At 36.6% G+C, this 14,935-nt stretch overlaps 1 protein-coding gene across 5 annotated transcripts in view; it reads right to left on the bottom strand.

Annotated features, from left to right (window-relative positions):
* SBF2 (SET binding factor 2) overlaps nucleotides 1–14,935 on the bottom strand; it is a 228,137-nt gene that overhangs the window by 105,351 nt on the left and 107,851 nt on the right. For all 5 annotated transcript variants that reach the window (XM_085063120.1, XM_085063121.1, XM_085063122.1 and 2 more), the window contains exons 4-6: nucleotides 12,673–12,786; nucleotides 10,986–11,096; nucleotides 8,551–8,656 (exon numbers count right to left, since the gene is read on the bottom strand). In XM_085063120.1, the coding sequence (XP_084919246.1) occupies nucleotides 8,551–8,656; nucleotides 10,986–11,096; nucleotides 12,673–12,786 (331 nt within the window). The remainder of the gene's footprint in view (nucleotides 1–8,550; nucleotides 8,657–10,985; nucleotides 11,097–12,672; nucleotides 12,787–14,935) is intronic.

Below are 14,935 nucleotides of genomic sequence, written 5' to 3'. Positions count from 1 at the left end.
GACATAAAGTAAGCGAACACCTTATGTCATGTGCTTTGCTGTGCTGCACAACAGGGAACACTGCAAGAAATATTGGACAGTGCCTCCAATTTATTTCAGACTCCTGCCTACTGCCTCCTGCCACCACAGCAGCAGCATTTCAGGGGCTGCTGACCAAGTTCCTGGTGCATCCACACATGTCAAATAAACAGAAAAACTGAGCAGGATGCACTAAAGGAATAGTTTGGCATTACCTGACTGGAATCCACTCTCCTGTCTCTCTCTGACAGGGATGCTGTGCTGCTGCCCTCCTTACACCTGCACCTTACACTTACACCAGAGTGAGTGAGATCAAACTGCCAAAGGGGATGGGGCTGTTCTCACTGCAGCACTTGGCCATTGGTCTGATTTAACCACAGCATCAAACCACAACCTGAGCCTGCTGACAGAAAACAGATGGGACTCTCCTTCCTTTCATCTCCAAATATTTTCTGTTAACTTGGTGAGATAAAACTCGGCATGGCTAAGTCAAGCACCATTTTAGCAAAGGAGATGGGGCAGCACTGTGCAACTGGAATGGAACATTCCAGACAGGATCATCTGCCTTGCAGCTTGTACTGCTGGGGAAATGAAGCCTCAGTGACTGTCCACAAAGTGCCTTTACTTGGAAATGCAGAAGAGTCCCTGTATAAAAATTGCCATGACAATACCCCTTTATTTCCAACAGCATCTAAAAGAACACTTTCTCTTTGTTCTGCTGTTGCAGCAGTAAGGGCCCATTAGCAGTAAATGCCTCATCAAATCCCTTCATAATCTATTTGTTCTTTGATGAACTACATAAATCTACTTGGAAAGCTTGAATGGTAAATTCTCTTTTGCTGGGCTATGGAGCTAATTGCAGCTCAGTGGCCAGTGGGATTTAAACTGAAACTAGAACATAAGCCAACAGCATCCACTCATGTGATGCCAGGTTCCATAGGCTGGAGAGTATAGAATTTATTAAGATCAAAGACTGATTAGAAGTGCATATACTTCAATAAAACAGTCTTAATTTAATCACACATGCTGCTAAAATCCAACAAAAGTTATATATGTTCCTACCACATGATACATGGTATTCCGTGGAAAGGAGAAAACCTGGTTGAGTGGGGTGAGAAGTTTATAAACAACTTGACAGAGGTAAAAAAAGTTCTGGTTCGTATCACTGGAATATCCTAACAAGAGTAAGATGTGAAAAGGGCACCACACTTACCCTTAGTGCATCTGCCTGTTATAGTTATAACTGTACTGAAAATGTCTGCATTTGGACTCTTCATATGTTCTGCAGATTAAATCTCTCATTGCGTTGCTGCCTTACATAATGAAATATTAAAATATTCTTGCTCTATATCAAAGACACTAGGATTTTCTTAGTCAACACATATAAGCCAGCTCACGTGCTGACTGTGCAGTGACCCTTCCATAATGTCTCCCAGCCATACAAATAGACATATATATTTATTAGGAATGTCTTTTCCTATTTATACAGTAATTTGGTATTGTCATCTGTTGGCAAAAAATACATTACATGAGAGGCTGAACATTTTATCTCCCCTAAACCAGAATTAAAATAATGAGAAGTTATTTTATTACAGAAAACATTACTCAAAGTGTCAACAAACAAAGTCAAAAGCAAAAATTCTGGGTATTTTAATGTATCCTGGATATAGAAATGTGGGGCTGAAGGGTCTATAAACAGTGAAAGAGTCCAGCCTTTTCCCATCACGACTATATCAGACAACCCCAAATTAATCAAGGTTCATCTTAAATGTAGTGATAATGCTCTGCATTACTATTCCCAACAGAAGGTGTTTCTGGATTTTTCTTGTCCTACAGTTAGAAATCATCTCTTAACTTCCAGCCTTAAATAACTCATGATTCTTTTATATGAGCCTGTTCTTGGTGCTCACCTGTTTCTGGAACTTGTGACTTCTCTCTGACCAATAATGACGTAAAAAGTAGCAAATGGTAATACACATGGTCTATGACATGGAGTAAAATAAAAAGACATAATACAGAAAACCCTAGCACTGTTCAAACAGCAGCCCCTAGAAGCCAGTAAGAGCTATAATATGACCAACAATTTAAATATTCCTTTCAGATTCTACATTATTTTGGGATTTATGTTTCCTAAGTGAGGCTATACTTTTTAAGCAACAGAACTACTTTTACTTTCATTCAGAACAAAAACATAAAGCGTAATATGTTCTACAAGTATTGAGAGTTTAAAAATTATCTACCACAAAAGTAAACTAATTTGAGGCACATCATAATTCAGTTTTTCTCCTTTTGATTCAATAGGTATCTTCTAATAATCTAATATTTTCTAGTAATAACCTAGTAAGGTTATATTTTATGAAGTTATATAGGCTGGACACTTTCACTGTTTATAGACACAGTAAATCACATCATAATTTCTGAGGCAGTGTGTTGGGAAGCAGTAAAACATTGGAAAGATTGTTAACAGATGAAGCCAGCTTTAGTGCAGAATGCAGAAACTGATCAGCATTTATATTTTAAGATCAAGAAAATATGAAAATTCTAAAATCTTGTTCTCATCCTCAGAATCAAATTATATCAGGAAGTCAGGGTGCACTATTTAATCTCTGGTAGGACTTGTAAAGCTTGATTTTTAGCATCAAAGGGAACAAAACTTACTCTGAAGAACTAATGTCAAGGTACCAAATCAAGGCTTTTAGAAGGTAAACAGTGAAAACTGAAGAACCACCAGCTGCCAGGGATCAGCAGCTCCATAACAGAAGGCAGAGTACGGAGCAAGGCAGGAAGGGGCAATGGCTTTTCAGAAGTTAACCAAAGCTGTCAAGTGCAAGTCTGTCACTTTAAAATCCCTCTGCACATGCAAATATCTACTTCAAACACAGCTGCAGCAGCATACCTTAACTGAAAAATATTATTAAAATAATGCTGCCACAATTAAGATCTTCCCCCCCTACAAGGTTTTGAACACAAAATAATTTTAGCATTTTCATTATATTCAGAAAAAAAAGAAATCTCTATAATTCTTCATTAGTTTCTAACAGATTTGAAAAATGAGAAAATACAGCATTTCTTTTCCTTTTGTACACTTAAACACACAACTCCAAAACATTATAAAGAGGTATGACAGTTAATACATGATCCCATCATTATGTTTTGACTGGATTTATCACCATGTAACAGTAACAGGGTTTGGCTCCATGACTGCTTAAAACAACAAAAATAATCTCTGTCAGTGTCACTCCATGGAAACATGGAAGATAATTCACTGCTACTTGCTTGTTGTTGATTAATTATTTGATTTTAAGCAGCTCTCTGTGGTATCAGAGAAGCATCTGTTCTGATGCAAAAGGAAGGCAAGAACATGCAAGCAGGGCAAAAGGACAGAGGACACTCAGAACTTCTCAGTCCCAAGTCCCAGTGTTGAAACTTGGAATTGAATAGTCACATTAAGAAAATACATCAATATTGGAGTGGAGCATTTAAAAGTGCTTGTACTGAAATATTTCCCGGCTTAGCAACTCTGCCATCATCACAAACATCTGCCCTAGTATTTACATTTTGTGCAACTGTAATAATCTTTAGAGGTTTGACCAATCAATCACTTTTGAGATCGGGAATTACAGATATTTAATGACACTGTAGACTTCAACTGTATTATATTATTTTTAAGTGTTTGTTTTAGAGGCTTCATATACTTGCCTAATGGTACGCAATACAATTTCTAGTTAAAAATATTTTAAGATACTAATATTAATATACTAATAACATCTTAATATTTTAAGATTTTATCTTAATATTTTAAGATAAACAGGCTGAAGAATAAGGATGTTTAGCACTTTAAGTTACATCATAGTTTGGACAAAACAAAGACAAGCTTGCCAAGCAAACTGGCTCCACCTACCATTACCATTCATCTTCATGCCATTCCACCTATTTAATCTCTACTCTACACAGCCCTGGATTCCAAAGCACCCTCACTTTGTGTCTTCATCCAAAAGATTCAAAGTGGAATTTACTTCAAAGTTTCATCTTAGTCACTTAAAAAAATTATTTTCTTTTTAACACGGAGTCAGTATGAGTTCTACTGGAAATACTTGAGTGGTGAATTTAAGATATGAGGAGGAAAACAAGCACAGGCAACAGAACAGGGGAAATAAGGACATAGGAAAACAGACCTGATATGAGACTAAACAAGAAGGAAAGGAAGAAAAACTTTTTTGTCTTTGCTTAAGTATCTGGAAAGGAGAGAAAAGTTCTTCAGGAAAATAAATTTTCATAATTGTTCTGTTCAGCTTAGCAGTGTGAATCATGCTATGAGTCCTTGAAATGTGCAAAAATCAAAAGTGCTGGTTAAACCTTAGCTTCTCTTTTTGCTGCTTAGGTCCCTTATTTTTTGTCCTGGCTTCTTTTGAAAAAAAAAAAACAACCCTGCCTCTTGGGGAGATGGAGGTGTATGTCTCAGTTTCAAATGACTGAATACATCACTGCTGAATACCCATATGGAGAAGGCAAGTAGGGTTGGAGTCTGGAGAAAAGAGCTTAAGGCAGAAACTTAGGAATGTATAGTTAATGCAGTGAGACAGGAGAGAAATATAACTTGAATATAACCTAAATATAACCTCATCTCCTTTGAGCCTGAAGAAAGCTACTGCATTTTGAAGCTTCTATAGATATCTACCATCTTACTAACAGACAACAAGAAATAGAAGAGTACTGAAAGTCTTCTATCTACCTTGGATAATTTTTAAAAGTGACTTTATGATTCCTGTTTTTCTACCTAATCCTTCATTGATTAAATGATTTCTAGTGATCCAGCTACACACCTGTTTTTTGTCACATTATTTCTATATATTAGGCTTTTTTAAATTAAAAAAAAGAAGGCATGATTTAAAATGTCAAACACTGCTGTTCCTTATTACTAAGCTTAAAACCTTTGGGGATATTTTTCCCAACTGCAGTTTAACGCCTGAGCAAAAATAAGGTCTGTTTCCAGATATGCTGTGGACTTGGTAATACAGGGAGGGTCATCTGCTGACACGGTATTATCCTGCCAAGCGGAAAAAGCATGATGAGGCTACAATTGCACAACATTTCTCAAAATAAATGTTGAAATTACTTTTGTATCTATTCATAGTGATACATTTTGTCTTGCTGCCCACCTTCCTCCAAGAAAGAGCTATTTTTAAAAAGGTGATTTATGCAGTTCACAAATATTTTTCTAGCTACTCCTCAATTTCCTATTAATAATTGAGATAGGAGGAAGCAACTTGTACCAGCAGAGAAGTAACTGAACGTGTCGTTATTTGACAAACGGTCTGGTCAATATTTGTGTCCTAAACACGAGCATTTGATGGGAGAACAGCTGCCTCTGAAGTACTGAAGAGCAGAAGAATGCATTTGCTCAGGTTGTAGAGACAAATAAACAATCAGGCAAGAGAAACAGAGCAAGTGTGAATATTGTTCCAAGAAGCACAAAAACTTCTGACAACTTCAACTGTGATCTCCAGCGGAAAGGATTAGCCCTTGTCTCGGGAAAATAAACCTTCTCAAAGGGATGAGCTAGTAGGTTCTACCACACTCTTCTGGACTCACTGCCTTTAACTCTTCATAAAACTACAGGAAAAGTGAGAGTAAATGAGAATTTATTTAAAACAGGCTGTTCATATTTCCTGGTCCTCTTTTACAGTTAACCATTGCAAACAGGCACGTGTAGCTGTATTAACAACTCTTTTTTAGGTAAATCCAAAGAGATATTTAGAATTAACAAGCCTTGGCACTAAGAACATGATAACTCATTACCTACATGGGAATGGAATTTTGTGTTGTTCTGGAAAGGGAGGTACACCATGAAAACACAAAGATTTTCTAATTTCTGTCTGTAGAGACACAAGGCAATTCTACCACTGTGTTATATCCCCAGATACTTATGTACATCAACGGGCAACTAAGGCATAGGTGGGAAAAAAACCCAATCAATCCCCCCAAAACACAAACAAACAAAAAACCAGTGGTCAGAAATAGGAGGTGGGAAGAGCAGCCTTTTACAAAGCCTTCAAGCAGTTGCTTTAAAAAAATCTACCTGCCAGCTTATTTGCCCATTCCTTAATTAATATCAGCCCCATTCCCAGGCAGCTACACCACCCTTGTCACACCAAAGAATAGGGAGACACAAAAGGACACAAAAAGGCTGTTGAACAAGCTCTTCCTGATGCTTCTTATAGCCTTGTAGAAGAGAAAATTCTGCTACAACAGAAAAGAAGGGGTACTGAGACAACTCTTTTTTTTTTTTTCCCCCATGAATTTACATGATCCACTTCAGGGAAACAGGATGTAAGCCTGTAAGCTTTTTGTGACAAGATTTGCCAAATTTTATAACCAAGCACTTTCTTCAGTCTCTCCCTTCTTCATGCCAGTTGAAGCATCACTAACTAGAAAAGTGAGCAATGAGCACATTTTCATTCCTTATCTTCCTTTCTCTCCCCCTCCTTCTGCTGATCTTCATATCCTCATGTGCACTATGACTGGAAAGGGCAGCTGGTAAGCATGGGCTTACTGACTCACCCTTCTTACAAGCCACCCGAAAGCAAGAAAGACTAAACCTTCACATTTACTGGCAGTCAGGAGGAGAAAATAAGGCAGAAGAGCAGCAAAACCACAGACAGCAAAAAGGCAACGGAGTATGGGAAAAAAAAGATGAGATGGCAGACAAAGAGTTAATCAGGGGTGTAGATATTGGAAAGTGTATATGAACTAAGAAGGAATTCAAACTACAAAGGTAAAGGATTTTTGACTCCTAGCACAACAATCTAGGAGTCCTGATTACATTCCAAACTATTCAGTACTTTGCTATAATAGATTTAGGAAGTTACATAACATCCATCTCTATATATTAATCCATTAAAAAATGTGGTTAACAATATTAAATTAAACCCTACGTGTGTGACAGAAATTTTAAATTCTCATATGAAAGTTTTATAATTCATTCTTATATACGAGAGGAATTAAACTAATTTGCCCTGCAAATTAAGGGTCTCACTAAGAAAACAAGAGGACAATATGGTCCTCTGTTTTCTCTTCCATATATTAACATTCCCACTCCATCTTCACAGTTACCCTCTATAACTCTGATACACAGAATGGCTTTTCAGAGTTGTCTTGTTTTCCTCAGCCTGATCCTGTGACGAAACACTCCAATCCCGATTTGCCATACAAAAGCCAGATGCCAGAAGACAGGTTAGCTCCCTAAGAACTAGCTGAAAGCCTCCTCATTTTCTTTGACATTTTGTGAACTGTGGATTTATAGCAACTTTCACTACAACTGCCTAAAAAACTGCCTCAGCTTAGGCATCACACACACCATACTTACGGAACAAACATACCAGACCATCGTGTAACATGCTGAACCTATGTACCTCACACCACATTTTATGTCCTCAGAAAGGGGCAAAAAATGTTGGGCCTTTCCATGTTCACAACATTGCCTGCAATCTGATCAGAGCAATCATAATGAACCTTTACATAATAAGCCAAGTAAAACCTCAGGTACTGTGGTGAAGTTAGGTAGCACCTATAAACCATGTTAGCCACAATTTTTTTATATTTAGACTACTATAAACAAAATTGTAATAGTCCTTTTGGAATAATATAATTTTTGGAAGTCTATAATTAAATCTTAGTAGGAGATGGCACTGAGCTCATCAGACCTGACACTGCTTTCTGTGACATAAGCTTTTACTGTTCTTCACTATTGCTTATCTGGTTTCCATCCATTCTTACTGCCCATTTGAGAGAAGAATGGATGACAACACACGTCCTGAGACCATTTGGTACTTGAGAATAAATATGAGGTTCAGAAAAGATGAATTGTGCCCCTATCCATGGCTGCTATAAGTTTATGATTCACTTTACAAACCAATGGAATGAAAACTGAGAGTGCTAGAATTTAATGACAGACATGAGATCAGTGCTGAGGTACCCAGGTCACAGTGATGGAAACATTGTAATTGTAACGAAGAAGCAAGCATTTGCTGAGGATTATGTTAGAGAAACTTCTTGAAAGATTGGGAGCAACAGATAACAACTGAATTATATTAACTTTTAACTCACACCAGCTTTATTACAAACCTCCTTGGTTTTCTTTGGAGTTTGTACAGTATCCAAAGGGAACGGAGCAAGGATCTTTCTACATGAATGTTTTTGTGATTAAGTAGGGACGACCCTCACTTCTGACCCCACTAACTTACAGATACTACATGGTGGGATTGGACTGGATGCCCTTTAAAGGTCCCTTCCAACCCAAACTATTCCATGATTCTCTAATACTGGAGATAACTTACCACAGGCAGACTGTACAAAAATGCTCTGTGAATGTCTGATTAGGGGATAAAAGCTTGATCGGTCATTCTTTCATTTGAAAGAAATTATATAGCCATGCAGCTTTCTTGGCACATGATTAGAATTGGATTAGAATGCAAAAGACTTCATTTTATAATTTAAAAAAATAATATTTTTTCACAGCAGACCTAGACATACCCAGTTGCTGAAAGAGAAGAGCCACACTGGTGCCTGTAACAGGAAGGCTATCATGTAGAGGAGTCTGTATCAGTTGTCGGTCTCCAGCTCCCAAAGAAAACAATTTCTGTAGAAAGAATTTTTAAAAAAATTTAATTTATATAGAATAAACAACCTGTCATCCTACAGATAAGTGATTCATACTGCAAAAATTATTTGTTTTGTGTACTATATATTATATAATAATATACTATTATTATATATATGTATAAATTTAAGGTAAAATATAGACCTGAAATATAATTTGAGGACACACATTGCATTTACATCTGACTTTGTTAAATAGTTATGGCTTTTACACTGACTTTGTTAAATAGTTATAGCTTTGAAGGCAGTTAATAGTACATTTCTATTAATACAATAAAAAAACTCCCAGGGGAAAAAAAAAAGTTTAAAATCCATTTAAATCAGAAAAATGTACAGTATTATTAACTGAAATTCTTTGCTATCTACTGTCTGCATGCATGTGTTAAGTAAGAACACACTTGTGACATGTAGGTTTTAAAGAGGACACTTCTGCTATTCCTGTACTCATGCTCTGCATATTGAAGTAGAATTACAACTTCAGTTACCTTTCCAGCACAAGAACATACCTCCCTTGAGGGAGGCAGGAAATGGGAGTGAAAGGAGTGCACTTGAGTATCACACTCCAAACAGCACTGCAATTGCAAAATGCCCTTGCTTTCCTCTGAGTAAATCCACATGGCATTCAAGCACTGAGTGATTTCAAGCAGTTACCTCTAACCACTAATTCCCATGGGCTGGGGGGCATTTCTGTGGGGTAAATCTGCACTCTGTATGGCAGCAAAGGTGGGGAAATGTATGAAGGCAGCAAGCTCCAGTCACTGCACAGCAGGTATTTGAAACCAAAAATCTCCCCAGTAAAAAGAAACAAGTCCCTGAGCTGCAACAGAGGTGCTCTGTGCCAGCACTTGAGCAGCAGACCTGGATGCAGGTCAGTAACCCATTCCACAGCTGACTATTTCCATGGTGGCAACATGAATAACCTCCCCAAGGACTTCTGGAAATAAATGCCAGAACAGTGCTCCCATTCTAAGATATATAATTCAGATTCAGCCCTGGAAGCATGAGTCTTAAGAAAGGAGAAAGGCCTTATTTCTGATTGAAATGACAGTTTGACACTAGCAAATTTAAGTTGGAAATGAGTGAGCATTTCATTTGAAGAGAAAAAGCAGAAGGAAGAACAACCAGAGGAGCATGACTTTTCCTTCCTCTTCTAGCAGAGAAAACAGCCACTGAGAAAAGCTGCATTTACAAACAGAGAGAAAAAAGAAGATAGAGCCAGAAGTTCAAGTGGATCACCAAAACCTATAATATGAGGCTCCAATACCACTGGAAAAGAGGGTTTCTGATGATGAGACAAAATCTGATTGCTTCCCTTCAAAACCAAAAGCCTAGGATACAAAAAGAGACTGCCTGGAGAGCAGTAAGGTAGATCTTGACTAAACTGCCAGGACATTCTTTCTATAACACAAAGAGAAATTCCAAAGCAGGAAGGGGTATGGAAAAACCAGAACAGAATTTGGAAGTTGTAGAATTTCAAGAAGGTTGAAAATCCACAGGTTGGGTGGGAAGCTGTGTATGTAATTGACTTTAAAGTGTTGTCATTTGCATATGTAGTTTCCAGGTTTCATAATAAGGAGCATAATTTCCCATCAGAGTCACAGCATAAAGCAAAAGCCAAGCACAGGAGACCCAGCTGGCTTATCGAAACCCCACAAATGTATAGGAATAATTTATATAAAGTAAATCAACAAACAAACCTGACTTTCTGTTCACAGAAAGCACAGGTGAAAAGCAGTAAGAATTCTATTCGCTAGAAAGCTTTACTTTTATTTTTGAAGGCATGGGCTATTTGCAATATTTAATTCCTCTGAGGAAACCACATTTAAGTTACTTTTTAGCATTTAAAAAACAATCTATGAAAATAGCAATTTAAATGAGTTATCAAAAAAGTGAGCAGTGGAATCTCGAACTGTATCAACTAAAGACGTGCACAAATGAGCTAAAGTGAAGGTGATGTTAGAAAATGGCAAAGGAAAAAAGCCTTTAAAATTTCTTTTGTAACAAGCAGAAATATTCCTGAACACTTTATTATTATTAAAAAGTAAACTTATACAAACTGCTTAATTTGTTAATGTGCCCTGTAAAAGCCAACTCAGTGACAAAATTAACCCCTTGACCTTATCCTGGAATGGAATTTCTGCTGTCTTTAGAAGGGAAAGCACTCACATGCCACAGGGAAAGCACTCAGCTGAACTATGATCTTTTTTCTTCAAAAATATCTCAAGAATTTATTTTTTGTTTTCTTCATAAATTAAATTAACTGGAAAAATACCCTTCCCCCACCCTAACCACCCCCCCCCCCCATTTACCTGAGACCCTCCAGAAGCAGGGACAAGGCATGAGCACAGATTTGCAATGAGAGTCTCCAGTGACACATTCAGGCTGTCCACATACACGGTGTAGATCAAGCCAAGGCAAGCCTAGAAAGGTTGACAAAATATATCAGACTGCTATACAGGGAAGGCAGATGTCAAATTAATCAAAGATCTACGTCTATAATATTTTAAAAAATAAATTCTTCTTAATAATTACTAGTGTAGTACTCTCCAACCAAAGACAAAGCAATTTGCCACAGAGGCCATAATTAATTTTTAAAAAATTAGCTTGGCTACTTACAAGGGATGCATGTTCTTTCTCAAAGAAATTCTATGTATAGTATTTTTCCTTTGTTTGCTATACAAGAAGTGCTTTACTATAAGTTACTATTAAAAATGATAAAAATCAACACAGCTTCATCTGTGCTTTGAACTCCAATGGACCTAAACCTGACTGGTTCCCAGGGTAGAACACTGATTAATCAATGAGCTTCTGAGGCTCATTTTAAGACTAGTATCACCAACAAATCCATATGTTCTTTAACTTACATTCTTTATTTTATTACACCAATATAAATGTATTTTACAGTAACAGTATATTAATATTTCAGCATACTTTTAATGTATCCAATTTTGATTGAGAAATCACAAATACAGCTTTAGCATTTTTACTAATAATTTAAGGAAGATCAACATGACATTCTTTGGAAAAAAGGAATAAACTGATCCACAGCATCCTTTTGGCACCTTTTTACTGCTGTAACTTTGATAAATCAGCAAATATTTTAGTAATTCTCTTCTTAGAAATAATTCCAACAGTAACTTTTCATATAACACATAGTTAAACTGTGAAACTCCATGCCGTGGCTTGTTGTAAAATATGAAGGTTAAGAAACTGAACTAATTATAGAAAAACCCCATACAACCAACACCTCTGGTTCAGGATGTCATTTAACTATTATTCACATTGAATTAGGAAAGTATTTTGTAGAATTATTTCTACAGCTTGCCCTGTTCTTACAGAGTTTGCTTTGCATGTGCTATGAGCCACTATGAGAGACAAAATATTGGGCTACAAGGACTTTTAATCTCACTTGGTACAGTCATCCTTAATGTCTGAAGACAACTGCTGAATGGTTTCCTTCTTTGATCTCTAAACTGAACTTTATTTGTTTCTGTTAATATGTATTAGCTTAGTAGAAATTTAAGCTTTTCATTTATCTCAGATAAGTCATATTTCTTCAGCTGAAAGTAATCCAAGATCCTAAATCTCTGTCATGCATCTTAATTTGGTCTGGAAGAGGCTTGGACATTTTGCCTTACATATGGAGGAGAACTGGATTTTCACCATTAATTTACCATTATATAGTTAGTCAAATATTGTCTGGTTTTGTTCTGTTAACTCCTTTCATTATAGAGTACATTGAGCCCAGGAAAAGCTTTATCATGCCTTCCATGTAGTTTAAAATCTGTTTGGAGGGCAAAAAAGCCCTATTTTAACCTACAGGGGCTATTTAGTGTCACAGATACTGAATTTTTTCTAGTTCAATCTAAACTGTATTTGCTTTTAAATTCCAAAACCAATCCTGAGATGTTTTAAATCAAAAATACTGTCACTGCTACTCATTAAAACCAGATTTGTCTGCTGATATATTGTAAATAGCAACTGTAAGTTCTTTACCCTGAAAATTTCCGGATAATCTAGTCTGGACACCAACACCAGACTTTTAGGAGCAAAAACTTCTGCAGGTGGAATTAAACCAGACTCCTCTTCACCTTCAATTTCTTTTGTTCCCTTGAAAACAGAAACACTTCAATTAATAAGCAGAAAGAAAACTCAAACCAAAATGTTAGTTAATATTTTTACCAAAAGTTAACGTTTCCAGAGCTTTAAAAAAGTACCACTTTATTTGAAATAAAATCAAGTAATGGGAGCACACTCCAGTGGTTGCCAGAACTCCCTAAAGCTTCCAGGTGTAATTCAGTTTATTAAAACTCACCTGGGAAGTCATGCACCAATGTACCTAAAATACAGCTCTCGGGGACAGCAGTTTAACAGGACACTGTTTCACATTTAATACTCCCTGTTTTACATTTCAAACAGTGAAGTGGATTATAGAACAGGATCCTTCCACATCAAAGTGTTAGCTGATTTACAATCAACCATTCTCCAAATACAGAGATCATGCATTTAACAAAAGAATGTTTGCTTGTCCTCCTCATATTAATATAATTCAATTTCTTAGACAAATTCCACTAACATTGCGGCTAAAATTATCTGTAATGTCATCTCCAGCCTGACCTAGTGAATTTGGAATCTAAAGAAATTTCTTCACAAGAAAAGTAGTTCAGATTTCTCAAAAAAACCCCCTCAGACTTAGGAACACTAAGGTTAGGAAAAAAAAAAAAAAGGGAACAGCTCATGCAGATAAACCTGCAGTTGTTCATGATATTGTGCAAGTGCTATAACCTCCTTGCCAGAACTTATTCAATCACAAATAGTTTGTTATTATTCATAGCCAAAACTGAAGATGTCACTAAATATTTTCATTTCTAAAATTCCATACATTCTTTGACAAATTAAGTTTTCAGATGACAGAATGTCCAGGCTTTCCAATTTCTCCATGTAATTCCCTCAACCCCCGCACCACCCACCAAATTTCTTTAATTTGCTCCTCTGACTGAGCATTCTTCCAAGCAAAAATCACTATACTATCTTAATTAGGAACACAAGAAAAATTGCATCCATTTTCATCTGACAACATGAAATATCTGCCTTCTATTTCTGTCACGTTACTACTCATCGTTTCAGTTCCTTAAAAAAAACTTCAACATTTCTCCAGAATGGAAGAAATCTGATAAAATGCTGTTAAATGCCAGGAATGCTGCGAGTTCGTGAGCTTTATTTCACAACCTCAATTCAGAATGTACAGTTTCTTTAGGCAAATGCCAACCCACAATTCAGCATTCAAACAAAAATGATGTAAAAAGAAAGTACTTCAGTTTTAATCAAACTATCTTGGTTGATACAGTATAACATTTCCATAGCAAAATACAATCACACATGTGGGCAAACACTTGGTTTTGTACATTAAATTTTACCTACATGTCAATTAATGCATTTGCACTCTATGTGCTTAGTTGAGTTTGCATCCCATTTCTAAGTCCAAATTGTGATTCACAAATTCATAGAGAAACACAGTAACGCAATAGTCACACATCCCACACAGGTTCATTTATTTTCATCCATTTTAATGTTGACAGGCAGAGTGTTTACAGGAATTACAGTTCCCTCCTGCTGCCCCCAAAAATCCCCAAATTTTTAAGTTATCAGCAGAAGTTTACTGTATCAACTGTTCTAAAGAGCAACTATGAGTTCTAGGCATAAAGGCAACAGATTCTGGATATCTGATAAATTGTGGACTCTGATGTTTGGAAAAATGAAATTAAAACATTCCACATTCCTAAAGGCAAGGAAACATGGAAGCTCCTCCATATTCACATGCTACTAAGATAATGAAAACTCAGTGTGCATAGACAGGGAGGAGCTTTCCATACAAGACCATTTTAATAAAACCCACACAACTTCAAATCAAGTCTTGCGTTAATTCATAATTAGATTTAAAACTTTCAGGGCACGACAGCAGCACAGTACTGACTGATAAAGCATTTACACTCTTAAATCACTCTCTCCTTCTTCAGAAAAGATTTACAGAAAAATGCAATGTGACTGCTGTGCTTCTTCTCCGGCTCAAGGTTCTGACAGGCACACAGGCATATTATTAGGAGTCAGTAGACTAAGTAGATAATCATTTCAAACACATGACTTTTAACCTACTTTTCAAGCAAGGTATTAACAGCATAAGCATTCTGTACCAATACTAATTACAAAGCAGTAAAGCCACAAATGTGATTCTATTTACACTTTTGGTCAGACACGTGCA

The sequence above is a fragment of the Lichenostomus cassidix genome, chromosome 5, assembly GCF_008360975.1.
Source record: "Lichenostomus cassidix isolate B80296 chromosome 5, HeHo_3.0, whole genome shotgun sequence".
Lineage (NCBI taxonomy): Eukaryota > Metazoa > Chordata > Aves > Passeriformes > Meliphagidae > Lichenostomus > Lichenostomus cassidix.
This window is presented reverse-complemented; position numbering and strand designations above follow the sequence as displayed.